This window comes from Micromys minutus (genome assembly GCF_963924665.1).
Source record: "Micromys minutus genome assembly, chromosome: 11".
NCBI lineage: Eukaryota > Metazoa > Chordata > Mammalia > Rodentia > Muridae > Micromys > Micromys minutus.
Window position 1 is genome coordinate 49,669,806 of NC_137980.1, and position 26,944 is coordinate 49,696,749.

At 44.5% G+C, this 26,944-nt stretch overlaps 1 protein-coding gene across 1 annotated transcript in view; it reads right to left on the reverse strand.

Moving 5' to 3' along the window:
* The window catches only part of CTNNBL1 (catenin beta like 1), a 148,584-nt gene that overhangs the window by 35,379 nt on the left and 86,261 nt on the right, over positions 1-26,944 (reverse strand). The window contains exon 11 of the mRNA XM_080924946.1: positions 14,462-14,643. Within this exon, the coding sequence (XP_080781072.1) occupies positions 14,462-14,643 (182 nt within the window). The remainder of the gene's footprint in view (positions 1-14,461; positions 14,644-26,944) is intronic.

A 26,944-nucleotide genomic window follows, 5' to 3' on the forward strand; every position in this document is an offset into this window, starting at 1 on the left:
TGGCCAATCCCTGGGATGTAAGTGGAGGTAGGGAGAGAGAGGAGGCGGCCTCGGAGAGAAAGCAGGACAGGCTGCAAGGAAGCAAAAGGAGGGGGAATCCCAAAGCACAAGCAATCACTCCAAGAGAAGTTAGTCAGGGAAGGCATCCCTGTGCAAGCGTGCAAGGGAGAAAGGGGGCATCTGGGGCATGCTTGGGAGGAACTGTGCAGCTCAGAGCACTAGAAAGATGACTGCAGGAAGGGTAAGATGTTGGTAAGCAGAAGGTAATGAGCGGGCTTTCTTCCATGCCATGCCAGGGTTTAGGATTTTTGTTTTGTTTTTTCAGACAAAGTTTCTTTGTGTAACCCTGGCTGTCCTAGAACTAGCTCTGTAGACCAGGCTGTCCTGGGACTCACTGAGATCCTCTTGCCTCTGCCTCCTGAGTGCTGGAATTAAAGGCGTGCAGCAGGGTCTAGTTTTATTCTAGATCTGTAGTGGCTTTAAAGGCTCAAACAGAGTACAACCAGATTCCTGGTTCTGAGGCACTGGAGGCAGTTCGCTTGTCTTCTCGAGGACCCTGAGAGCCAAGGACAGTCTGGAAAGAGGCAGTGATTCCCAGGGTGTGCCAGTGACAGAAAAGGGCTGCCATCACTTGGGAAAGAAACTGAGGGCCACAGCTAAGAACCAAGACTGCACTCAGGAAGTACCTGCAATGCCAGGCTATTCACACGTGTGCTCCAGAGTGAAGGGTGAATAAAAGGTCTGCCTTAAGACATCCTACACGCACTGCAGGTGTTAACCAGGACAATGACTGTGGCTCCTTCCTTTCCCAAAGAGCTACACACTGTGACCAGAAGTACCTGGCCCTACCCTCCTGGTCACCGGCCTGAGCTAGCAGAGGGCAGGCAGCAGAATGGCTTGTTACACGGAGTCATTCCTAGGGCTGCACACGGGAAGCCGGCCTTCCTAGAGCCCCACGGTGACGTCTGTGCCTTTGTACATGCTATTCCTTCTGTTCAACAGCCCCTCTCCAGGTCTTGTCCATGTGTAAAGTGCCTACTCCCTTTCACTCTTGCAAGTTTTCTTGGGAATGATTTGTGGTTCTTGATAGGTTATTTCTCTGCCAGTGAAATGAGCCAATTCAAGGCAGATTAGAAGATATTAAAGACAGGTTTACTAGGAAGCTGCTCTCCAGCAGGTGAGTTCACTGGCCTCAAAGAAGGAGGTCCCGGAAGTTACCATGGGGAGAGAAGGGGAGGGGGAGAAAGAGAGAAAGGGCATGCAGAGCAAGAAGAGGAGGAAAAGTGGGATGGTGATGAAGAAGGGGGAAAGAGAATGAAGGAGGGGGAGAGTGCATACAAGCATGTGTGAACAAGCAAGCTTGAGCTCAAAATGCCTGGATTAATAGGGCTGGAAAGTCCAGGTAAGGGACTGAGGAATGCTGGGAGAACCCGGGAGCAAGGTCTCCTTTGATATGTAAAATATGCACCTCAGTCCCTAGTCCCAGGGCCTGAAATCAAAGAGTTCTCTCTCCAGATAGAGCAGATATCTAGTTCATCCTTAGTGCTTACAGCTGGCCCGAGCTGGGACTTCAACTTGGTTCTAACAAAAGGCTATGCTTTTCCTACTGTATCTTAGCTGAGACCCTACCACAGCACAGCAAATGTAATATGAATACAGAAAGAACCCGGTCAGAACATGGCTCATTACCCTAACATGAAGGGACAGAAAGACTTGCCACCCCACACTGCCCAATATGAAACACTGTGCTCAGCTGCTCTGCCAGTATCATCCAGTTACCTCCACCATTCCCAGAAACAGCATTGTTGCCTTGGAGATTAAAAGTCATTTAACTTTTTGGTCTAGATATCTTCTTGAGGGGCTGGAACACAGAGTTAAGAACTGTGGCTTTAGGTTCTTGCTGCTAATTTAACCTGTGTGCACAGTTGAGGAAGTGCTTAACTTCTTGGTTGGGGGGGGGGGATTGTCTTCTCAATAATAAAGCAAACTCATGACACGCCATTCGTGATGGTTTGCATGTGCTTGTCCCAGGAAGTGGCACTATTAGAAGGTGTGGTCTTGTTGGAGGAAGTGTGTCACTCTGGGGATGGGCTTGGAGACACTCCTCCTAACTTCCTGAGAATGCTTAGTCTGTTCCTGGCTTCCTTTGGATGAAGGTGTAGAACTTTCAGCTCCTCCTGCACCATGTCTGCCTGGATGCTGCCATGCTCCTGCCTTGATGATAATGGACTGAACCACTGAACCTGTAAGCCTGCCCCAATTAAGTGTTGTCCTTATAAGAGTTGCCTTGGTCATGGTGTCTGTTCACAGCAATAAAACCCTAACTAAGACACCATGCAAGGCTGGCAGGGGGTACAGCATCACACTGGAACACAGCAATACTCGAAGAACCCGAGTCACCATGAGGCCGGCAGCTTGCTAATCAGCTATAACACTGTCATTCCCAAAGCTCGCCAGCCAGCAGGCACACTTACTGCAACATGATTTATTACTAATCAATACATTTAAGGAAGTGTTAAGCATGCTTTTAGTGATTATCAAAATCATACGCTTAATTTATTTTATGGTACCTTGCAGCAAATAAGGAACAAATTAACAATCATTTTCTTTCTCCTCTGGGATAAAGAAAAAATGCTACAAGAAGTGTAAAGAATATAGACAACATGGAGGAACCACAGCCAGAAGACCCAGCAGCCGTCGTCGCTGTCCCGCATTTATCTTCCAGTCTCTCACGGTGTGAAGCACTGCTCTCTCCATCTTTAAGATGTGGAAACTGAGGTTCTCAGGGAGCAAATGACTTGAGCAAGTCAAAAACAGAAGAGTCAAGGTGGATACAGCCCAGTCTCCTGAAACCGGTGGGCATGGTCTCTCTCCGGGGCCACTCTGGAGTTTAAATGGACTCGACACGAAGAACGACTCAACTGCAGAAAATGACCCTTTAGCAGGTCCAGGAGCCTCCCAGACCACTCTAGAGCTCACCTGCACAGCGCCATAGCAGAGCAAAGCGTTGCCCAGGTGTGTCTGATACTGAAGAATAACCTCTGTTTGGGGATCCATTGTTTGGCTACCAAGAAAGACTGTTCACCATCTTTCCAGCCTCCTTCGTATGCTAATTACAGCTCATCAGCATCTGGACACCCACAAGCAAAATCAATCTGGCACCAGAAGCCAGCCAAAGACATTTTCCTACTATAAAAAAAACAAACAAGGCTGCAACATGATTAAACACACTGAGCATTTCCCCAGTAACCTGCAGGCTGCTGCACATAAAAATTCCATCTGATTTTACAAGCGACCAGGAGGAAGGACACTAACAAACACCTCACACCCGCAACTGTATACTTTATGAGCACGGAAATGTATACACATGTATTTTCTGTGCTTCCTTTCTATGTCTGGTACCTGTTCATCAGGTACCAATATATCTAACACATTCAGATATTTACACACTAAAAGACGCCAGCAGAAAGACTCCTTCCCAAGTCTCCTGCACTAAGTCAATAAACTTGGACACTGGTTTTAGGTCTTCAGGATATTTCCTGAAGTTCCTTGCAGTTCCAATTACTTCTACATAGATGAAAGAAACACCTTGCCATCCAAGCTCTTCTCCAAACTAAATCACCTCCAAAGCTGCTACTCAACTCAACTCCTTTCCTGCATTCTAAAACCAGTGGAGCTTCACAGTATCACCAGAAGGCTCACTCCTTCCTACAGACCCCCATCCCAACATGTGCTCAGAGACATACCCTGCTTCAAAGAAACGGGGCGGGAAGAGTTATAGAGGATGTGATGGCTTTGTATATGCTCCGCCCAGGAGTGGCACTATTAGAAGGTATGGCCTTGTTGGAGTAGGTGTGTCACTGTGGGTGTGGGCAATCAGACCCACTTCCTAGTTGCCTGGAAGCTTCTGCTGGCAGCCTTCAGATGAAGATGTAGAACTCTCAGCTCCTCCTGCACCATGCCTGCCTGGACACTGCCATGCTCCTGCCTTCATGATAATGGACTGAACCTCTGAACCTGTAAGCCAGCCCCAATTAAGTGTTGTCTTCATAAGAGTTGCCTTGGTCATGGTGACTGTTCACAGCAGTAAAACCCTAACGAAGACACAGGACAATACATTTGGAAATCAATGCCCTCTTCTGGCCTCTGTTCGCATGCGCACGCACAAGGACCCACCCATAGACATGAACACATTACTCACACAGACACAGACATAACTCATGAAAACCTTTAAAGAAATACCAAGGCTCCAAGGCTCTGGACTTCTGGAGATGAGAGCCAGGGCCAAGGATTTTGTGAAACCTCTTCACGTGACACACAGAGGGACAGAGCTGGGACACAGAGCATTCCTAGGAGCAAAGTCTGGAGGCTGAGCAGCACTGAGCACTAGCTCTGGAAAGCCCCAGGTAGGGAGATAAGGTAGGCAGATACATCTTGAGTCTGAAGCTGAAGACAGAGCGAGACAGGTGGAGACTATGCAGGACTACAGAGAAAGAGGAAAAACAGGATGTGAGTTTAAGTCAAGCACTCCATTGTGAGGAGCTTTTGTTCTTCAGTCTGAGTTCACATGTGCATCAGTTCCACTGAATACAAATCCCCAGCTCTAACCAAGAAGCTGTTTGAAACTGATACCTGCTGGCAAAGGATGATACCTGCTTCTGTCTGATGGAGTCGCACTGGTGTATCAACCACACTCTATCTAAGGCAGGACCCATGGCTAGAAGTAGTTGGTTAACACAAAACAGACTCCATGGTATGTGTGTTTGTGTTATGTTTGTCTTTTTGATTTCTTTACTTTTTTTGTATGTTTTAATTTCTTGTTTGTTGGTTTTGTAGAAAGACACTCAGAGAAATAGAAATAAAACAAAGTTGGGTGGATAGGGAAATGGGGAGGAACTGGAAAAGCTGGGGGAAGGGAAGGAATACAATGAAAATATATTGTTTGATGTTGCAGTAAATATTTAATAGGATGGTTTAACCTTTTATCGGGCCCCTGTGGTGTTGCTCCACGGATGCTGCTACGAACTCTGTCATGAGGTTCCCTTCCCAGGCAGGTCACTCCTCCCACACTGCTGCTTCTGTCCCAGGTGGATACAACTGTCTGGGCGTGCTCGCTTCCTCCACCGCCCGGAACAAACATGACTCCAAAGACCAGTAGCTTATCAAGCAGGTTTATATATTAAATTCTCAATCCACAAACTCTCTACACTATTGCTTACAACCACTGGACAAAGATACAAACTGCCCTTCTATATGAGATAAAAAGGCCCATAGAAACTCTTAGAAATCATAAGAACCTCATCAAGCTAGACATGCACTGAGAGAAACATACACGTCTGCCTCCATCTCTTTCAACAATCTTCCTCTCTGGCCTCCACTTCCACACCTAGACCTTTCCCCACCGATCTCACTCCTGTCCAGTCATGTATCTGTCGCCTTAACACAAATCTATAGTCTGAAAACAAAACAAACAAAAGAAAAACAAGGCCAAACAAAAACCAGCAAAGAAGCTTCACACACGACCTTCTAAACCCATGGCTCCTTACTTGCGTACTCACGGGTCAAGTGCAGGCAACAAGAAGACGTGGTATATAATTATATACTAAACCATTCCTATAAAATTTAACCAAGATCATAAACAAACACTATCATATTCCTATTGACAACACTATAAATGCACCAAAAGAAATTCTATTTCCAGAATGAGAATTCTCCTAATGCCACACAAGAGCTAAGCTGCTACTGGGCAAATTGAAAAATGCAAAGGGAACACAGGAAAGAGAACCGTTCTCTACCCTCCCCTATGGATTCAACTCTGAATCTGCGACAAATTAGCTTAAAAGACTAAGATAATGGAAATTAATGCTATACCTTCGACCTGTGAAAATTTGGGAGGTCCTTTTGGTATGAAATAATAAAATTATTAACATAACAGCAACAAGAGCTAACTCTAATGAACATTTACTTGCGCCAGGAAGGTCTTGTGTCCTGTCCCTGATGAACTCAGGCCCCACACAGCTCTGGCTTCTGTATAATGTTCTAATTTCCCCTCTACATGCTACTCACTACTAAAGGCTGGGATCAGAAGAGCTTCAGAGCATACTCCAGAGGTGGTGTGGGTAGACAGTAAGGAACATACAAGGCTCTATAAGATGCTGATGGTAGCCAGGTTAAATGCTCACTGTCTGTCTGAGTCTGTAAGTCTTTCCCTTTTGTCTGTTCTTTATGTGGGTTTTTCCCTGATGTTACTTACATCTACTGACATGTTACTCAGGTATATGTTACACTGTCTTCTTCAGGTGAGATGTGGAGCCTCTCTTGAGTCCACAGGACCTCAAACATCCTTCCACCTTGGCATAGAAATGCAAGCTTTGATTGTTTTCTCTATAAGCTGTGAGCATACTCATCTCCCATTTTTACCTTGTAACATAAATGTGGGTTTCTGTCTTGTTAGGTGGACTGTGGGTTTGTTCACACTTTGGCACAAAGAGGAACTAATGTTTACCTAATGAAGGAGCATGTGAGGTACCTTGGGGCATGTTTCTTTCTATAGAAATCAGCTCCCTGGGTACCAACCCTGGTGAAGGCAGTCTAGAAATGGGAGCTTGAAGCCTGAAAAAAAAAATGTCATCCAGGCAGTGATGAACGTCACTCCTGAGGCCCAGGCTTATGGGCCATTATGTTAACAGTGACTATCCTGTCTCTGACAATTCCTGTTATGATCTAGCCTTTCTACAGAATGGTTTTGAAATGGGTGCTATGCCCACAAAAGCAGGAGTTTGTAGTGCATATGTAAGCACAGAATGTGGATGAGGTAGGTAAGGATGACTCTCTCTGAAGGGACCCAACATTAGTCACGGTACCCCACTGCCGGGGACCGAATAAGGGCATTCCCAATCATCACTCTGTACAACCTCAAGGGAGGATGCTGCCAATCTTGCTTGATTTCAAGTTCAAACAAAAGACAGAACTTGCCCAAGGCCACTCAGCAGCCAGTAAGTAGAGCCAATCGCAGCCTGTGAGTTGAACCACACTGGTCAGCCTACCTGTAAAAGCAATCTTTCTCCTCAACCTTGTGCTGTTTCTCTATACCCAACAGAAGACACCACAGCTGCCTGGCTGCTGGAAGATGGTTTGAACCTGACCTCAGCTCAGATTCTGCATCTGACACTTAAAAGGTGCTTGGGAGCCGACAAACTCAATGAGAAGAAAAAAAGACAGCAAAGAGAAGAGAGAAAAGTCTAATTTCAAAAGCACAGTAAAGGCCTGTGTCTATTAGAGGATGGCCTGCTTCTTCCCTCTCTTCAAAGGGAAGCACTGCAGTGAGTGTACCCTCTCTCTGTCTTCCTAGGGGCAAACAGAAGAGAGCTGCCTGGGTAAATCCCAAAGGACTTAAGCCAGTTAGCCAGTCAGCTCAAAACCCAAGCACAGTGTCTACTTTCAGCATCCTACATTCTGCCATCCATGGTGGGGTTGTGGGTTTTGGGGTTGTGGGATGGGGGTTGTGGGCGTGTAGTGTAGTGTTGAGACAAGCAGCTGAAGGAAGAGAAAGGAAATTGATCCAGAAAATGTTTGGTTGCAAGGTTTCAAACACAACACAAAGCAGCAACCCAAAGTCAGCACACCCTGCTTCTCAAGCTTTGTCAGAGAGGAGTTGGGTTCTGTGGGTAAGTGGGCTCTAGTGTTTCCTGGTAAATCTCCCTGGGAAGGTTTTTTTCTGATGCTCCACACAGTACTGACACACATACAGTCCAGCTCCAAGACCATTAGGTTCAAGAAACCAACTGAAGTCTTTGTCAGGCACACTAAATACTGAGATAGCAGAAGGAGAGGAACATGAGTAAGAAGCCATCTTTGGAGCAGCACCACTAATGAAACTGGGGTGTTCTGTGTGCTTCTGAATGAGCAACAAGGCACAGCTAAAAACAAACAAGGAATGAGTCTGAGGTGTGTCTGCCATGATTTGTGTCCTGTGCATGAAGTCACAGAAGCTGTGGCCTGAACACATCTATAAGCACTTTGCATCTTCACACCAGAAAACTCGGCCTCAGATGCCTTGGTGCAGATCTGAGACTATTGTGTGCTGTGAGCCAATGTTTTTACTGCACACACTAAGTTTTCTGCTTGTATGGAAACATAATGGTTTAATTATGGAAAACAAAGACTGTTAATATTTTCCTACTGTTATTCTTCAAGATCTATGTATTGATTTAGTGTATCCTTTGATTGTTTTATGTTAGAATGTTTGATATTAAAAAATGCTGTTTGAATTGTTGACCTGAATTTCATAAAAAGTCATCAAGTAAATTTTGGTTTGGAATTAGGAGAGGATTCCCAAAATTTCCTAAAATTGTCCTAGACATTCTTCTGCCACCATGCATTGTGTAGCTTTATGAAGTGGTATTTTCAGCATTGGTGATTATCAAACCCAACTCTGAAAGACATCTCTGTAATGCTCTATATCAAATATTTAGACAAACTACACAACCATCTTCATTAGTATACAAATCTTTTATCTTTAATAAATAATAAAACTATATATACCAAAACTGTCTTAAAGCAACTTTATTTATGATTATCAGTGAATGCTGACTTACCTATTTATCAATCTATTTTTTTATGTGTCTGCATGGGTATGCGGCACATGTGGAGGGTTGAGTGAGTGAGTGAGAGAGAGAGAGAGAGAGAGAGAGAGAGAGAGAGAGAGAGAGAGTGTGTGTGTGTGTGTGTGTGTACACAGGCACCCAGCACCTGTGAAGGGCGTCAGATACCCTAAAGCCTGACTTTCAGGCAGCTCTTAGCTACCTGGTGATACAGACAGTTGGAACCAAACCCTGGTCCCCTCCAAGAGCAGCAAGTGTTCTTAACTGAGTGCCATCTCTCCAGCCCCAAATGTTGACTTTCTATTCCTATATTTTATGTACCATTATACCCAGGATTACATAAAAATTTCTTGAGTGGAAACATTTTAGCACCTCTGCTCGAATGCAACGCTTATGAAGGAGTGATGGCTGGGGTCAGTATTATGTAATGAACCACCATAAAATAACATTTATTAAATTAATAATGGTAATTATCAATTCCATTAATATCAATAATAAAATGGAATTAATAACTCCATATTAATATGGAAGTTTGCTCAGTCCTTTTATAACTCAGAAAGGCGAGTAGTACGCTTGTTCTTAGAGACTAAGGAACAAATCTGTATAAACTATTACTGAGCAACTTCTTGGAGTAGAAACCCTAGTTAGATTGCATGGTTAAGAAATACAGGCCAGTGTTACAAGTGACTGATACCTGACCACAGTGAGTAGGGAGGCTGTAGGGAAGGAAGAAGCGGGGAACATGAAGACGGAGCCTGGGAAGAGCATAGACTCTGGAAGATTGGCATGCCACTATCTTTCCCATGCACACAAGACCTGCCACAGCCTAAGGTCTCTCTGCCTATTTTTAACCACAGTGTTAATCCACCCAAAGCTTGCACAAAAGGATGGGATACCATTACGCTCCTTTTCCTCTGGGCTGGCCAAAGTTCCCTCTGTCGGACTGCAGAGAAGCCACGCCCTTCTGTTCAAACCCTGGCAGGATTAGAAGAGTGTCATGGGAGCCTGGACTGTTCTTTTGTTGTGTTAGAAGCCCAGGAGGCCTGGGGCACCAACATGTTTTCCTGACATACAGAGTTGACTAGAATCACTTAAAACCCTACACTGACAACAGAAAAGTCTTCAAAACGCTGATCAAGTACTGTCACTGTGGGTAAGGTGGAAATGTATGCACATGCCCAGCAAGCTCACCACACACCTACGCTGCTTGGGAGCTCACCCCCTCAAAGCTCTTAACAGCCTCCAGGGGAACCATGTTAAAACAGCGCAATTAACTAGAACGGCTACAAACTCAATAACTCACCTACCTAATGAGGCAATACAAGGAAAATTGGGCCTATTTTAATAAGAATTTAAAAGAGAGCTGGGAAGTAAAGGTCAGATGCCATTTCTGGATCCCAGTTCTTTTATCCTCCCTGCCTGTGCTAAAGCAGTTAAAACCAAGGAGACAATACACTGTGCAATTCTTTATAAATCCAAAGAGGCAGCCAGTCATAGCACTGTACCCAAGGGCAAGTGGTTCCTTCTGACCCATCCCCCATACTACATGCCTCCCCAGATCTATTTCTGAAGGTTTTATTATGCAAACCTGAATGGATTTCAATTACAATAATTCTTTTCCTTCTCCACAGACTCACAAAAGAGGAACTCAATTACCAGCAATTTGAGGTTATAAGGGCAGTTTTGTTTCTCCCTCCTCTCTGGAGTTACTGTAGTCTAGAAGCCTCCTTTCTCAACCCCTCCTATAGGCTGAGGGGCCATAGCTGGTTTATGATACCAAGTTATTCAGCATGACTCTCCATCAAGAAGGAGCTCTCCTAGGGGTCAGGGAGATGGCTCATTTAGTGACTTGCTTGCCAGGCACAAGGACAGTCGTGTCAAAAGCCAAGCATGAGGTGCTTGCCTATAATCCCAGTGATGATGAGGCAGAGACAGGATTCCTAGAGCCAGCCAAGCCACTCTTGGATATGTGAACTCTTGGATCAGTGAAAGACCCTGTCGTAACAATTTGGGGGGAGAGCAATGGAGACATCTGCACATGAGCGTGCGCACACGCGCACGCACACACACACACACACACACACACACACACACACACACACACACAGCACTACATGCACCTGTATACACACACACACATGCATACATACAGCCCTATATGTACCTGCACACACACACACACACACACACACACACACACACACACACACACACACACAAACACGAATGCGTACAGCCCTCTCATTGTCAAGCTTGCCCTAAGACTTCTCTATAAAAAGCAAGGCTGTGTGGTCAAGGCACAGATATACAAAACTTCTGACAATATTGTTATGATCAGAATTAGTACTTTCCAAAGCTGACTACTTAATTGTAGGTCCTATGATAGGCATAAAAAGCCATCTCTTATCTTTGAGGGGATTAGGCCCAGAGCCTGGCACAGATACCAAAATGCATAGCTACCGAGGTCCGTTAAATAAAAAATGGCACAATATTTGCATATAATCCAGAAACAACCTTCCATATTCTTTAAATCATCAAGCCACAGTGCACAGCACTGAGAAGAAGCTATGAGTTCAAGGCCAGCCTGATTTCACAACAGATCCAAGCCAAGCCAAGGTGCTTGTCTCAAGCCGATCAACCAATCAACCAATCATCTCTAGAGTACTACACTGACTGCAGGGTAAAAGCTGTGTGAGAAAGCTATGTTGCTTGAGGAACATGACACACACCCAAAAGTCTGCACCTGCTCACTGCTGACAGCTGATGGAGCCATTCCATGGACGTAGAGTGGCAGTCTTAGACGTCTGTCCTTCCATTTGGCCCTTAAACACAGTCAGAGTGGGTGATTCTAGCCTCACTATTTTCTAGATGGGGCAGCTGAGGCTCGGAGAGGGAATTTAGAAATGTGCCCAAGATCACACATGATTAACAGTGAGCCAACTGTGCCACCAGGCTAAACTGCCACTGCAGTTGCTTGGGGCAGGTCCTGAGGTGACAGGACTGAGGAGACTGTACCAGAATGGACTTAAGACAACCAGGATGTGAGATAAACCCAAAACTTGCTAAGAAAGAAAAGGGTGAGTTCTAGGCTGTTTCCAGACTGGGGCACTAACTCCCTTTCATGACGATTAATCAGGAATCTGAGCACCACAAGAAGAATCCTGAGCAGGCCTTACCCATGAAGCTCTGTGCATACGGGGCCCTTGGAGGTCTAAGCCAGTGTGACAGAATCCAGTGTGCCTAGCAGAGGTCTTCTTGTACGTAAGAAGGGCCTGGATGAAAACCTTATTAAAGGCATGTATCACTGTCAACCATCAGTGCCAACTACATACAGTCAGCTACACGCCTTCAGCAAGCTGGGGAGAGACTCAAGCCTATGCCTCTCCTCAATGAAGTCTTCCAGAGAACGCTAATTTTAGCAGCCACCCAACATTTATTGTGCACTTATTATAAACATCAAGCACCAGGCTAGGCAGTGGGCCTCAGAGATGTACAAGCACAGGTTCTTTAATGTCCAGGGTTAGAGGACCAAGTTCTAGAGCCAAGATGCATTAATTAGGAGGGCCTAAGTGCAGGCTGCCTATTCTTCCTCGAGAAAGAGACATCCAACTGAGGATGACCAACTGCTAGCCAGGCCAACCGATGAACGCTAAACACTGCAGCAGCGGGAAGGGCCAGAAGGAGGCCTGAGAACCTAGTCACAAACATCCCTAATGGTGAGAGGCCACTGTGGCACAGACCTTGCATCAGAAGAGCATCAACAGCAATTAGAACACGGGGCTTACGCAGGGGACAAGGCAGGGTAAAGAAGCCTGGCATGATGTGCCCTCTTTAGTCCTGCCATTGAAAGCATATGGGGCCGTTTGCCAGGATGCAGCAGCTGGAGGGTGGCAGAAGGCAGGCGGTGCTTTGTCCTTGGGCCTCCCTTCTGCTTCTGGTGCTGCTGTGTACAGGATGCACAGCTTATCCTCGACAGCCATTACAGCCCAACGTGCCTTCTAGGAGCTGTCTTACCAAGCCATTGCCCCCACTAATATAATGTTATCAAATTCCTAACTCAGGCACTCGAAAGGCAATGTTCTGTCACCAGCTCGCCACCGGGCACATCTTTCAGCAGAAAAACAGCTGCTCGCGGAATCTGTCACTTCCTCTTCTCAGACCCCTGCATTTGAACAAGAGCTGGCTCAGGGCTGTTTTCCTTCACCTCCTCTCCACGCTCAGAGGGTGTCAAGTCTCTCGGTAGAAGCCAGCAGGTTGGCCACAGCAGTGCGAAGCGTCCCTGGCTTAGGAAGCAGTTTTGACAACTAGGGCCCAGACCTCACAGCTTTTAGTTCACTAATCTCACTTCCTCAGATTTTACACCAAGGGCCTGGGGGAGTCGCTAGGGACAGGAGGAGACACTTGGTTGGTAACGGGCTTTGCCCTGCAAGCATGAAGACCCGAGTTTATCTCCAGAACCCAAGTGAGAAAGGGTGGTACTGAGCTGACAGAGATAGGAGGACCCCCGGGGCCTGCTGGCCACACTGGCCTAGCCCCAGGCCAAAGAGTCTCTCTCAAAAAACCAAAGTGGACAGCTGCAGAGGAGCAACATCCTTAGTTGTTCTCTGATCTCCCCGTGTATGCACACACAAGTATCCACACATATGCATGCATACAAACACACTAGAACTCACACACCGGCCCCTGTGCGAGCTGATTTTCTGCACGAATAAGCAAAGACACCGCTGTCTATCTTCTCCACAGGCTGTGAGGCCGACATGACACTGCAAAGAGGACGGCGCTCGCTAGCGGAGCCTGGCGGGCAGTGAGCAGTGGCTGCCACCGCCCGTCTAGATATCTAGGCCTCATTTCTCCTCCCAGGGCCTCTTGCAGCTGAGTCCCCCCAGAGAAAGAGAAGGCTGGCAGCGGGGTTAACTCGCTTGGTCAATATCCGGCCGGAATCAGATGAGGTCTCTAGCTTGTTCTCAGTCTGAGTGCTGCCTCTGGAGAGTTCACATGACCACTCAAATGATCTTCAAGGTTGGGGAGACAGAGCCAGGTCTATCTGAGACACAGACAGGAGGGTGAGGGGCACAACAGATACAGCAGTGACTCTACCAGCCACTGAGCAAAAAGTCACCCAAACCATGGGACACGGAGCCTGCTGACAAGACCCAGTGAGTTTCCCTGGCAGCTCAGGCTTCCTTCCTCTCTCACACACACTGCTTCCTGTCTCTCCGTACGCTCCCGCACTTTAAAATCGCCGTCCAACCATGTAAATTCTCGGTGCAAGTGTCTGCTAGCCTCCAGCAGAGCTGTCAATGCCCATAAATCGCCGGCCTTCCCGATTGCACTGCAGCTATTTATTGGGGGAGGGACGCTGCAGGCCACCAGACAATACCAGGACGACACTGGCCTGGCGGTAACTACTCTGGTTACGACCTCACAATTCACAGCGGCATTTTGCTAGGAGTATGCTCCATCGGGGAGGAGAGACATAAAAAGGGGAACCTGGGCTGTAAATAGTTTATTCCGGCAATTCCTGATGTTGGCTGAATCATACTTTAATACAGAAATACATGAAAGCACCACTCCGGAGGTGACATGTGGTGCCACCTCATTACTCTTTTCAAAAGGGTTTTCCATCAGAGAGACACCTCACCGCAAATTACAGAAAGAACACAAAAGCCTTCTCACGCACTCACACAGGCCAGAGGGAGTGGAACCTCCAGGATTCAAGCAAACACAGAACAGGACCCACAAAGGTCACTGGTCACCCTTAGCCTCTGGGCTGCTTTGCCATCTTGGGACAGGAGACAGACACAAGCAAGTACTCTCCCTCAGCATGACCTCTCCCAGTGGCCTACAGTGAACCCTACCTTCATGTTCCTTCTCTGTGGTTCCCACCTTCTTGATCTTCCGGGGAGACTTCATGAAGAGTGGGAAGATGGTCCGTAAGCCAAGGATGTCAACAAACTTGTGGCAGTTGTCTGTGCCTTCGGGCCCAATCATGGCATGGTCCAGCACCTTCAGGGCACTGCTCCGGGAGATCTTCTTCTCCCTACAAACCAAAGGCATTCCATAAGAAACAACATATATATATATATATATATATATATATATATATATATATATATATATATATATAATTTTTTTTCTTAGAGTGCACTCACTGTACTAGGAAGAAAAAACATCTCCCAATATAAACAGAAAAATTGAGATAATGTTTACATTATGAAATATCAAAGCAAATTACTATATATATATTAATAGGAGAATCTGGAGTAGGAAGAATAAATTCTTATCCATCCAAGAATAAAATCTTATGGTTGCAAACGGTAACGTTCAAATTTCCACAAGTGTTCTGACAATTCTAGAGAAGCTGATCAAGCTGAGGGTAGACGGTTTCGCAGCCCCTTCCCTTAACAGCCTTACTAGACACAACCTCATCATTTGCTTTGTCCTCTGAGAATGTACAGCTCAGTGCATCAGTGTGCTCACATACAGGCAACCGTCCCACGACCAATGACCGAGTGTCTCACCGCCCTGTGAGAAAACCACGCACCCTCTGACCGTTTCTCGCCTCCACTCCCTGGCTCCTGAGCTCCAAGCAGCCACAGCTCTGTATTTTTCTATGGACCTGCCAACCGAGGCATTTCAAGCAAATGCTATTACACATGGTCTCTGTGACTTAGCGTCATGTTGTCAGGGCTCACCCGTGTTCTAGCTTATTAGTGGTTTATTTCCCTTTTAAATGGTGTCTAGTTCATTATGTAGTTATCAATATGCTAATATGTATGTACTTTCTACTATTATAAATGCTGCTGCTGTATATTTACATATATAAATTATAAATTTTATAATTTAACGTATAATGTATAAAATTTCAAGCGGACACGAGACTTCCTTTTTCTTGGGTACATCTATGTTAGAAGAAGGTTGTTGGTTACAAGGGTAACTATGCTTATCCACTAGACTGCTCTCTACAAGAGATCCATTCTCTTCACACCTTAAAACCTTTGGGTTCTAGTTATCCTATTGGATGTGAGAATGTTGTCTCAGTGTATGCTGAGGATGCGCACATGCCGTGTGTGTGTGTGTGTGTGTGTGTGTGTGTGTGTGTGTGTGTGTAGCCATGTGTGTAGGAGTCAGTTCTTCGCTTCCATTATGCAGGTTCCAGAGATCAAGCTCATGCTGGTGGAGAGCGCCTGTTCCCACTAAGGCTCATCACTGTGGTTCTGATTTACATTTCTGATAATCAATAGAGCCAAGCATTTAGTGAGCTTGGACATTCATACATTGTCTTTGGGGAAATATTAGAAGCTTTGCTCATATACGTTTAGTTTTTTTGTTTTGGAGAAAAGGGTTCATTGTGTTACTCTGGTTGTTTTAGAACTCACTATGTGGACCAGGCTGTCCTGGAACTCCTGCCTCAAAGGTGTGAATCAAGCCCAGCCTGCTTTGCTCATTTTTAAACAGGGTGAGCAAGTGCCTTTATCTTTGTGTTCTAAGCGTTTCTTTTCTTATATGCTAAAGTCCCTCAACAGATATATGATAAAATAATTTCCTCAATCTGCCAAATATTCTCCTTACTTTCTTGATGTTTTGGTTGTGAACTTTAACCTTTAATAGCTGAGCTCTCTCTCTAGCCCTCTCTTTACTTTAATAGTATCATTTGAAGAATAAAACTTTCAAAGTTTGATAGAGTTCAATGTATCTAATTTTGTCTTTTGCTGTCAGACCTAGAGAACGATTACTGCATTCAATGTCATAAATGTTATGCTGTGTTTTCTTCTCAGACTTCTTACAGTTAAGCCTCCAATCTTTTTGAGTTAAGTTTGAGTATGAGGTAAGACCAGCCTCATTCTTTCACAGAACATAGGACTGTCCCTGTGTCATTCACATGTGTGAGTTTAAAACTAATGCTCCTTTCTTGTTGGAGACAGGACCTCATGTAGCTCAGGTTGGCCTCAAACTCTTGCTGCCTCCAGTTTTCAAGGGTTATAGGCACACACTACCACAGTGATATTACAGTCACACGGTACCACAGTGAGTTGACTTAAAATGTATGCTTCTTGCAGGGAGCAATGTGACACATTCCTTTAAGCCCAGCACTCAGGATATAGGTATCTGTGAGCTGAGGCCAGTTTGGACTACATAGGGAGTTACAGAGCTACGCTGTGAGAGCACGTCTCAATGAAATACAATTAACATTGATACTAATCATACAACTTCCTTGTTAGTTCTAATAGCTGCACTAACAGAATCTACAGGGTAACTTCATGTCATTTGCAAGCAAATAACTCTTCCCTCCCTAGCTTGGATGTCTTTTATTTTCCAGCACTGCTCAACTGCCCTGTCTGGGAACCCCAGCTCAATGCCTAAGAAGACATTTCATCTTGCTGCTGACCATGGTTCAAAAGCATCTACTCACTGACCATTAGGCATGGTGTTAGCTGTGGGCATTCTGTGGGTGCCTGTTGCCAAGGGTTACAGAAGTCTCTTTTATTCCCCACGGAAGTATTTCTATCCTGAGACTATGCTGGACTTCACAATTCCTTTTTCAGCATCTTTGTATTCCTTTTCCCACTTCTTAGTGACTTTCATCTTCTAACAGTGAACATGTACTTTGTAAAATTAGAAAAGCTAAATGACTTTTAAGGAAAAACCAAACCAAACCAAACCAAAGGTGATACTACCCTTGAGGCTGAAGGTCTCAGCAATCCTGTTATCGGCTACCACTTTGTAGATTTCTCTAGAGCACTTGTGACAAAATGCCTGAGACAACTTAAGAAGAAAGAAGGTTCACCTCGTCTGTTTCTAAGGTTTTACTGTGTTGTCCTGGTTCCACAAAGCACAATATGGTACAACGGGGCTGTGTGGCAATGGGGATGTTCACCTTGTGGTGAGGAAGCAGTTGGGGGTGGTGCTAAAGTCTCTCTAAGGATGTACCCCTCACTGACCTCATTCTTTTCCATTACACCCACCTCATTATGGTTCCGCAATCTTCCTACATTATTGCAGGCTGGCAACCAGACCTTCAGTACATGGAGCTTTGGAGACTTTTAAGATCTAAAAGATCTAAAAGTAACAGGAACATAATTTCTAAAACTCTTATATGATTTTCTTTAGCACTCTAAGAGGTACAGAGAAACAAATCAATTATTTCCTAACTGGATACAGATGGTAAATCAACCACCCAAGTGCACGGTGTTTACTGAGCACTTGTTCAGCACTGTGGTAGACACACACATGAATTCTGCTCCAAAAACTGAAATCCATCTGGGGAGAACAAATGCCCCTGTGTTTGGTTCTCCACAATATCTGCTGGCCACCTTTCCTGTCAAAGGTAAAGGACGCCACCGTACCCTACAGCTTACATTCCGCAGACAGCCAGAGGACAGGAAGGTGTGCAGCATGTGCAGATCCTAGTCCCACCTCTGTCCTCAACACAGATAATCAGCAGCTACTCAGGGATGACCTTCAATCCAGCCACCCAGTCTGAAGACAGGAGGAAGGCTTTGGCAGAACTCAGGCCTGTTCAGACACGGTCCTGGCTATTGGAAACCAGAGGTTTCTTGTTTTTAAGGGATTCGAGGAATGGATAGTAAAACAGATTTAAAGGACAGAAGTTCACGAGTTTAAGAGGAAAGAAAGAGCAGCTACACGTGGGAGGAGCCAGTGAGGGGAACACAGCAGGGTGCTTGTCAGAGGGGTGGGTGGTAGAGCTGGGAACACTAGGTGTGATGAGGCCGATCAGGATAGTGTGTGCCCCGGGAAGAACTTTCTGTCTCAAGATGAAATTCTAGTAGGAGACTACAGAAATAACATCCTTGTTCTTGCTGTGGCTGGACTTCTGAACCCAGCTTTTGAAGCTGGGATTTACAGAGGTTATGGCTAGGGCAGATAATCAGGTGGGCAGAAATTAGAAAACAGAGCTACAAATGCTCACTGGCTAGCCACCGGGAAAAGGTATCCTGAAAGTGAACGGCTACTGACCAGGACACCTTCCTGCTGAGCACACACTGAAACCGGTTCATGGATGACATAGGACTGCCTGACACACCAACAGCAAAGGAGCATGGCTGGGCCAAGGCCTTGTTCTTTCCCTGCCTAAGCAAATTCAAGAAACAAAAGACTTTAAGAGCAAAGCCCTTCTTTGGGTAGGCAGTACAGCAGTGTAGACACGTTTAAAGGGGCAGTAATTGCGTATTGATCACCATTTAGGCAAGCTGCATGGAGGTGAACTTTGGAATATTCATTGGGCTCAAGTTCAGGCTTTTAGCAATCAATAGCTGTTTGGCCTGACTTTCTTGGGTTGACTTTATTTGAAATATTTATTCTACTGGAGGACAAGTAGTTTATCTTAGTCTTGTCTGGGTTCATCGGGTTGTCGATCATGCCAGCACCAATGTGAACACCAGCCTCCACAAGCTGGTACCATGCCCAGTGGCTGGGGTGGGCTGTTGCCTATCTGTCGTGTGTGCCTTGGAGGCTCGAACAGTATCTCCTATTGTAGTTTTAATTAGCTTATTCTTTATCACACCCAACCACTTCTGTAATGAACACAGATTCCGAGGATGATTTTCCTTGCTCATTTTTTCTTTCCTCAAATATTTATGAGATACCTAATAGGTACCAGACATCTAGTCAAGAATGCACAGACAAAGCTCAGCTCATGGCTTCTGAGGGGGTTGGTCCACACGGCACAGAAACAAGTAGATGAGGGATGGGGGCTGCCTGAGAAAGGCTGAGTCCTGCAGTAGAGGTTTAGACAAAGGAGGGGAGTGCAGCCATGAGGCCTGGCCAGAAAGATGAAGCTGAACTCTGTTTCCCAGACAAGTAAAGAGGGGGCAGAAGGAAACAGGAGCAGAGGCAAGAGCAGGTAAAACCAGGGAAAGAGTGGGTAGGCCACATCACAGTGGAAGCCAGGTGACTGTGTGCCTTGGGATGTTGGATAGCTCAGCCACAGTAGACAGTGGTTGGGGCAGGAAAAGGGAAACAACAGCAGAGAGAGAGAGAGAGAGAGAGAGAGAGAGAGAGAGAGAGAGAGAGAGAGAGAGAGAGAGAGGAGAGAGAGAGAGAGAGAGAAAGAATAAAAGAGCAGGGTGTGGAAGTTTGAATAAGAATCACCCACACCACCCACAATAGGTTCATATATGTGAGTGCTTAAGTCACCAGGGAGTGGCACTATTGGAAAGGATTAGAAGGATTAGGAGGTGTGGTTTGTTGGAAGAAGCTACTCCAAGACCATGAGTACCACCACGCCCCCGCCATGCTCCTGTCATGACAATAAAGGAGTAAGCCTCTAAAACCCCCGAAGGCAAGCCCATAATTAATTTACTTTTAAATAAGTTGCTCTGTTCATAATGTCTCTTCACAGCAATAGAACAGTGACGAAGGAACAGAACAAAGGAGCAGACAGGGACAAAAGGGGCCGAGAATCTGGTTAAACCTAAGGTGCCTCTGGGTGTGGCAGTGATGTTCAGCTAGGAGTTAATGGGTCCAAAATTCAGGAATGAGGAGAAATTTGAGAGAATAGTTAAGTCCATATAGGCTATAACTGGATCTCCTGTGTGAGACTACTGAGGTAGTCTTTTTAAAGGTAGAGAAAAACAGCAGAAGCCAGGAGGACATACATTTAAAGAACAGGCTAAATCTGTACATTCCTTTCTCCAGGACTCTGGCTAGCTATTAGAGAGGTGATAAAGATGCTGGTGACCATGAGCTGATCTGGCTAATCCTATGCAAAAATCACTGTTTACTTTGAAATACACTTGACAACGTTTGTTTCCTTTAGAGCTCCCCAAACATAAGTCCACTTTATCGGACAGAGCATTTGCATGAATCAGACAGCCAGACCAAGATGCCTTTCTAGCCAGCTTTCCACCATTATAGCAAAATACCTGAAACAGGAAGTAACTTTTAGGAAAGAGGTTTATGATATTAGAGGCTCCAATTAGTTGCTTTGGGCTTCTGGGGCGGGGGTGGGGCACCAGCCAAGAACATACAGCAGAGCAAAGCTGCCTAAGTTCATGAGGCAGGAGGAAGAAGTTAGAAAGCCATAACCACTTTCAAAGGCACACGTCTAATGACCTAAAGTTCCCATTAGACTCCACTATCTCTCAGCAGCACTACCCTGGGTGAGTGTCCCCAGGTCCTCATCAATGACCAGAGTGGTTCCAGGCTATGGGTACAATGTCCTTAGACCTGTCCATAGTCGACTAATTCACACGAGCCCATGAGTGAACACATAATTGCTAAAATACTTTTCCTCCCAGCAGAACATCTATAAGATGTGGGTATGACATACATCTTCAGAGAAGGAACCGAAAGATGGTCGGTATCTCTCAGGTTTCCCTTTTATCTTGTGAATGGCACCTTGTGATTTGTGTGTCCCAAGGCAGACAGAACGTCCCAGAGCCAGCTGCAGAGGAGCACAGTGTGAAAAGCCTGTGCTGCTGGAAGTCCCTGAGATTTGGGGTCACCATCACACCACACCAGACCTGACTGAGGAGTGATGCTGTCTTGGGAGGACAGCATTGGCCTCCACAGGTCAGGTGGTGTGGGTGACATAGCAAAGGTGCTCAGTGTAAAACAATAAGAGTTGTGCTGTATTACTCTCTACCAGCAACAAACTGTAAGAAAGTGCATGTAACAGTACAATACACGTGCTGGGCTTGGCCTGTGAGTTAAAACAGTTCTTGTTCCTCCATAAGAACTAAGTTATGTTCTTAATACTTGATTATATGATACTTTGTTATCATATGTGATTATAAAATGTGATCACAATCATGCACATGCAATTACAGTCCCTGAAAGGTAGATGGGGGGATGAGGGTAGCATTTTTTTTTTTACTCTCATGGCCAAAAGAATTCTACTCTTTGTTTTGCAGATATCATCATATAACCTCAAAGCCACGATCCTCCTGACTTGGAAATGAAGAGCCCATGCCATGGCAAATGTACAAATATAGCTCTGCCCCGCCCCCACCCAATCCTCAGGGTCCTCCCTAGCTCTGTAACAGAGCAAAAGCTGGAGCCTCTCCTCCCCTAACTCCTCCATATCCCACACATCCCCCCAGCCCCCCTTTCCCATCTGGTTGCTGTGTCCTAGTCCCCAACTCAAAAGCAGACACTCTCTGCTCAACCACAGGCCATGCCTGCCAGATGACCATGTAGGTAGGCTGCCTGCGTACCTTTTCATCCTCTGGGGTGTTGAATGCAGAACCAATCGTCTCGGTCACCCTATAGTTTCAACAAAACACCAGGTGCAACTCTCTCTTCCTTCTGTGAACTCTTCCTGAGACCCTATGCCCCTACAATCCCCCTGGCCTCTCCTCCTATGTCCCAGCCCTCAACCTGGGCAGACACCCCCAGCTCATCCACAGGTCACATCTGCCAGATGACAGGGTAGGCTGCCTGAGAACATCTTCATTTCCTGTTCTCCAAGACCCAATCCTCAGGGTTGACCATAATGCTGCAACATACCATCTCCCCCTGGCCTCTCCTGCCCCAGCTTCCAACATACATTCCCTGTGAACACAGCTGCCCAGCAGGCCAGTAAAACAGGCAATATACAGCAAAGATACCCTCTGAAAATCTAGAGAAGAAACAGAAACCAAGGAACAAAACACCCCCCAACAAAGACAAATCCAGAAATCAGCACCTAGACCCATCATCACCCCAAACCCAGATGCCTAACAGCCAGGGCAATATGACTCCAGCAGAGCCCAGTCGTCCTACCACAGCAAACTCTGAATATTCCAACATAGCTGAAGTACATGAAAATGACCTTAAGACCATATGAAATACATCTTTATAAACTATAGGTATATAATAAATGTCTTTAAAGAAGAAATGAATAAATCCCTTAAAGAAATCCAGGAAAATAGAAACAGTTGAAGGAAAAGACTAAAACTGCTCAAGACCTGAAAATGGAAATAGAATCACTAAAGAAAACACAAAGTGAGGGAATTAAGAAAATAAAAAAAAAAATTGGGAATGTGAACAGAGTACAAAGGCTTTACCAACAGAATGCAGAAGATGGAACAGGGAATCTCAGATATGGAAGATACAACAGAAGAAATGGATACACTGGGGAAAGTAATATAAAATCCAAAAAACTCCAGACATAAAACATCTAGGATATCTGGGACACTATAAAGAAAACCAATCACAAGAATAGTAAGAAGAGAAAAAAAAATAATTCAAGTTCAAAAGCCTCAAAAATATGTGAAACAAAATCATAAGAGAAAAATGTTTTAACCTACAGAAGGGGATGCCTATAAAGGTACCAGAAACTTACAGAACACCAAATAGATTGGACTGGAAAAGAAAGTCTCCATGCTACATAATAATCAAAGCACTAGACATACAGAACAAAAAAAGTACATAAAATGCTACAAGAGAAAAAGGCCCAGTAACATACAAAGTTAGACCTATTAGAATTAATTACATTTGACTTCTTAATGGAGACTCAAAAAGCCAGAAGGGCCTAGACAGATGTGCTGCAAAGACCACAGATGCCAGCCTAGGTTATTATACCCAGCAAAACTTTCAATCACCACAGAGAAAACAAGATATTCCACTACAAAGCTGAATATAGACAATATGTATCTACAAATCAAGCTCTACAGCAGGTACTAGAAGAAGGAAATCTCCAACCCAAGGAGGTTATCTACACCCATGAAAACAGAAAGACATTCATATTCTCTCTGTCTCTGTCTCAATACACACACCACTACCATGACCACCACCACCACCACCACCAATGATTATCATTGGTCATTAATATCTCTCAAAATAAATGGTCTCAATTACTCAGTGAAAGGACACAGGCTAATAGAATGGATGTGAAAATAGGATTCATCATCCTATTTTAAGAAATACATCTTAGCATCAAGGATAAAAATGACCTCAGGGTAAAGAGTTGCAAGAAGATCTTCCAAAAAATTGGACCTAAGAAAGCAAACTGGTGTAGCCATTTTACTATCTAACAAAATAGGCTTCAAACCAAAATTAATCAGAAGAGATGGAAAGGACACTACATATTCACCAAGATGACATTTCAATTCGTAACATCTATGCCTCAAACACAAGGACACCCAGTTTTATAAAAGAAACACTATGAAAGCTTAAGTCACACACTGACCCTCACACACTGATAGTGGCAGACTTCAATACCTCACTTTTACGAGCGGACATATCACCTACGCTAAAAGATATTACAAACCTAATGAAGCAAACAGATTATTTATAGAATATTCCACCCAAATACAAAATAGTACACCTTTGTTTCAGCATCTCATGGTACTTTCTCCAAAAGTAATACTTGGACACAAAACAAGTATCAATAGATAACAATAAAATTGTATAAATACATATAATATAATATTTAAATAAATTCTACCAAACTACCATGGATTAATCTAGATATCAGTAACAGAAACAACAGAAAGTTCTAGAAACTGAACACTATGTTTAATAAAAAGTAGGTCAAGATAGGAATAAACAGGAGGAAATCCAGAGACTCATAAGGGCATACTTTAAGAACCTGTACTCTACCAAACTGAAAAATCTAAGATCAGTTTCTTGATAGATATCATTTACCAAAGTTAAACCAAGATCAGAAAAATAACTTAAATAGATCTATAACCTAAAAGTAAATAGAAGCAGTTATTAAGTTTCACAACCAAATGAAGCTCAGGGCAAAGATGGTTTTAGGGCAGAATTGTACCAGCCTTCCAAAGAGTTAACACCAATACTCCTCAAATTATTACACAAAACAGAAACAGAAAAAAACAGCATTGCCCAATTCATTTTATCAGGCCAGTTACGCTGATAGCCAGACCACATAAAGACTCAACAAGGAGAGAATTTAGACCAACTCCCCTTACAAACATAGCTTCAAAAATACTCAATAAACTACTTGCAAAGAAAATACAAAATCATATCAAAAAGATTATCCTCCATGATCAAGTAAGCTTTATCCCAGGGATGCAGGGATGGTTCAACATATGAAAAATCAGTTAATGTAATCCACCTTCTAAACAAACTGAAAGAAAGAAAAACAAAAAACCAAAACCATATGATCTTTTTATTAGATGATGAAAAAAAAAAAACTTTGACAAAATTCAACACTCCTACAGATAAACGTGTTGGAGAGATTAGGGATACAGATATTATCTGAACACAATAAAAACAATTTACAGCAAACCCATAGCCAACAACAAGTTAAATGAGAAAAACTCAAAGCAATTCCACTAAGAATAAGATAAGGATGTGGTCAAGATGTATTATATGAGAGAAGAATCTATTCTCAATAAAAAATATGTAGATATATAGAATAAAAATATATTTAATAAAAAAAAGACCAATCTATTTTAAAACATAACTAAACATTTAAACAAAAAGAACACTCTCCAGTGGGAGTCACCATATCGGACATCAAATGTGTGACCGCAGCAAGAAGGACACAGAGAAGTGTTATGTGGGTTCCACAGCATACTGAGAGGACACGCCTGCGGCACAACCTACTGTGGCAACAGTCTAGTTGGGTTTTTGAGTGCCATCCCGTCCCCACACTCTCATTTAACCACAACCACTTCTTTTAGGCTGTCTCCAAATCCAGTCACCCGGGGAAGGGTGGTTCCAGGGCTTCAGCATGTGCATTTGGTGGGAGAAGGGGGCCAAGTATCAGACAGACAGATGGGCAAAGACACGGTGCTAACACTAAGAGGAGGCTGTGGTATTACAGTACTAGGAATCAAGTATCCAATCAAAAAGTAATCCTTGAGATAAAGTAATATCTTTTAAAGGGCCAGTTACACAAAAGAGCACATAATCTGAGATTTTTTCGCTTTTTGTTTGTTGGTGGAGAAAAGGTTTCTCTGTGTAGCCCTGGCAGTCCTAAACTCACTCTGTAGACCAGGCTGCCCTTAGAATCCAAATTCGGAGATCCATCTGCCTCTGACTTGGAAGTGCCGGGGATAAAGCTGAATGCCACAACTGATGTAATCCTAAATCCCTAAGCATCTTAATGGTTTCAGAATGTGTGGAGCCCAAGTGTGTGCGGGCAAGAGGACCAGGACTAACACCATGGATTCACCACCACCACACAGTAGCTACCAAATCAGAAAACAGCCTGTTCGCAACATGACTACCCGTTGCCACAGCAAAGCCTCTGCCCTAGGCGGGCAGCAGAGGCTCTTCAGAGACACAGGAGGGCTTGGCAGCAGGACCAATCTGGGCCCCACACAAGGCTTTGTAGATCCAGAAGCTTCAGGTCACATGAAGGAAGTTCTCAGACCAGTGTGACCGAGGCAGCAGTCAGCGAGGACAAACAGCTGGGAACTTTACAACAGACTTCTAAGTACTTCATGAAAAATGAAATCAAAGTAGCATTTTGGATGAAATAAAAATGAAAATGCATTACAGCAAGAGAGCATCCAGCTGCCCTGACTTTGCAGCGAGCAGGGATTTACAGCAGCACACACGTTAGGAAATATCAGAGCCCTCAAATAAACAACCTCGTATTTCTACCCTGAAAAGTCAAGAAATAAAGACCAGAGCAGAAATCTCCAAAACAAAAAACCAGAAAGGGGGTAGAGAAAAATCATTAAACAAAGCTGGGTCTACAGACTTACGGGAGAGTGAGATTAGACTTGTGCCCAGTAAGACTGTCAACAGACAAAAGTGATAAACTTCTTCAAAGATACGAGGTACTCAATTTACCCAGACAGAAACAGGTCACTGGAACAAATAAATCGCCACCAGAATTAAAATGTTTTCAAAAGATGACTGTGGAAAGGACAAGGAGGAGCACAGGGCAGAACACAATACTGTACTCCAGGCCTGACGGGGACTATGTGGACGAGACTGTACTTGTCACTGTCACCATTTCCTAAATCCAAGGGTAGAGGATTTGAAGAGAACTGACCAGCACAGAGATGTGGGGATGAGTGTGTCATAAGGAGAAACAGATTCCGACTGTGTGAGGCAACCCCTGCCACACGCTTGCAGACGTTAGGACAGCTCCACTGGGAAGCTGACCAAATGCTAACGAGAAACCGGGGCTCCTGAAGCTCACAGGCTGCCATGGGACTCAAAAGGCACCGTTTTGCAAGCAGTTTGACAGTGCTTTAAAAACCAACGTACACACCAGTCACATGACTGAACCACTCAACTCCTTAGTATTGACCCAAGAGAAATGAGAAATGTGTGTGCCTGAAGCCTGCGCAGAAACGTTCACTTTAGCTTTCCCCCTAAGGGCTACAGACAAGATAAAAACGTCTATCAGTAAGTGAGTCAACAGACTGCGGTTTATTCATATGATAAAATACTACTTGGTGGAGAAAAAG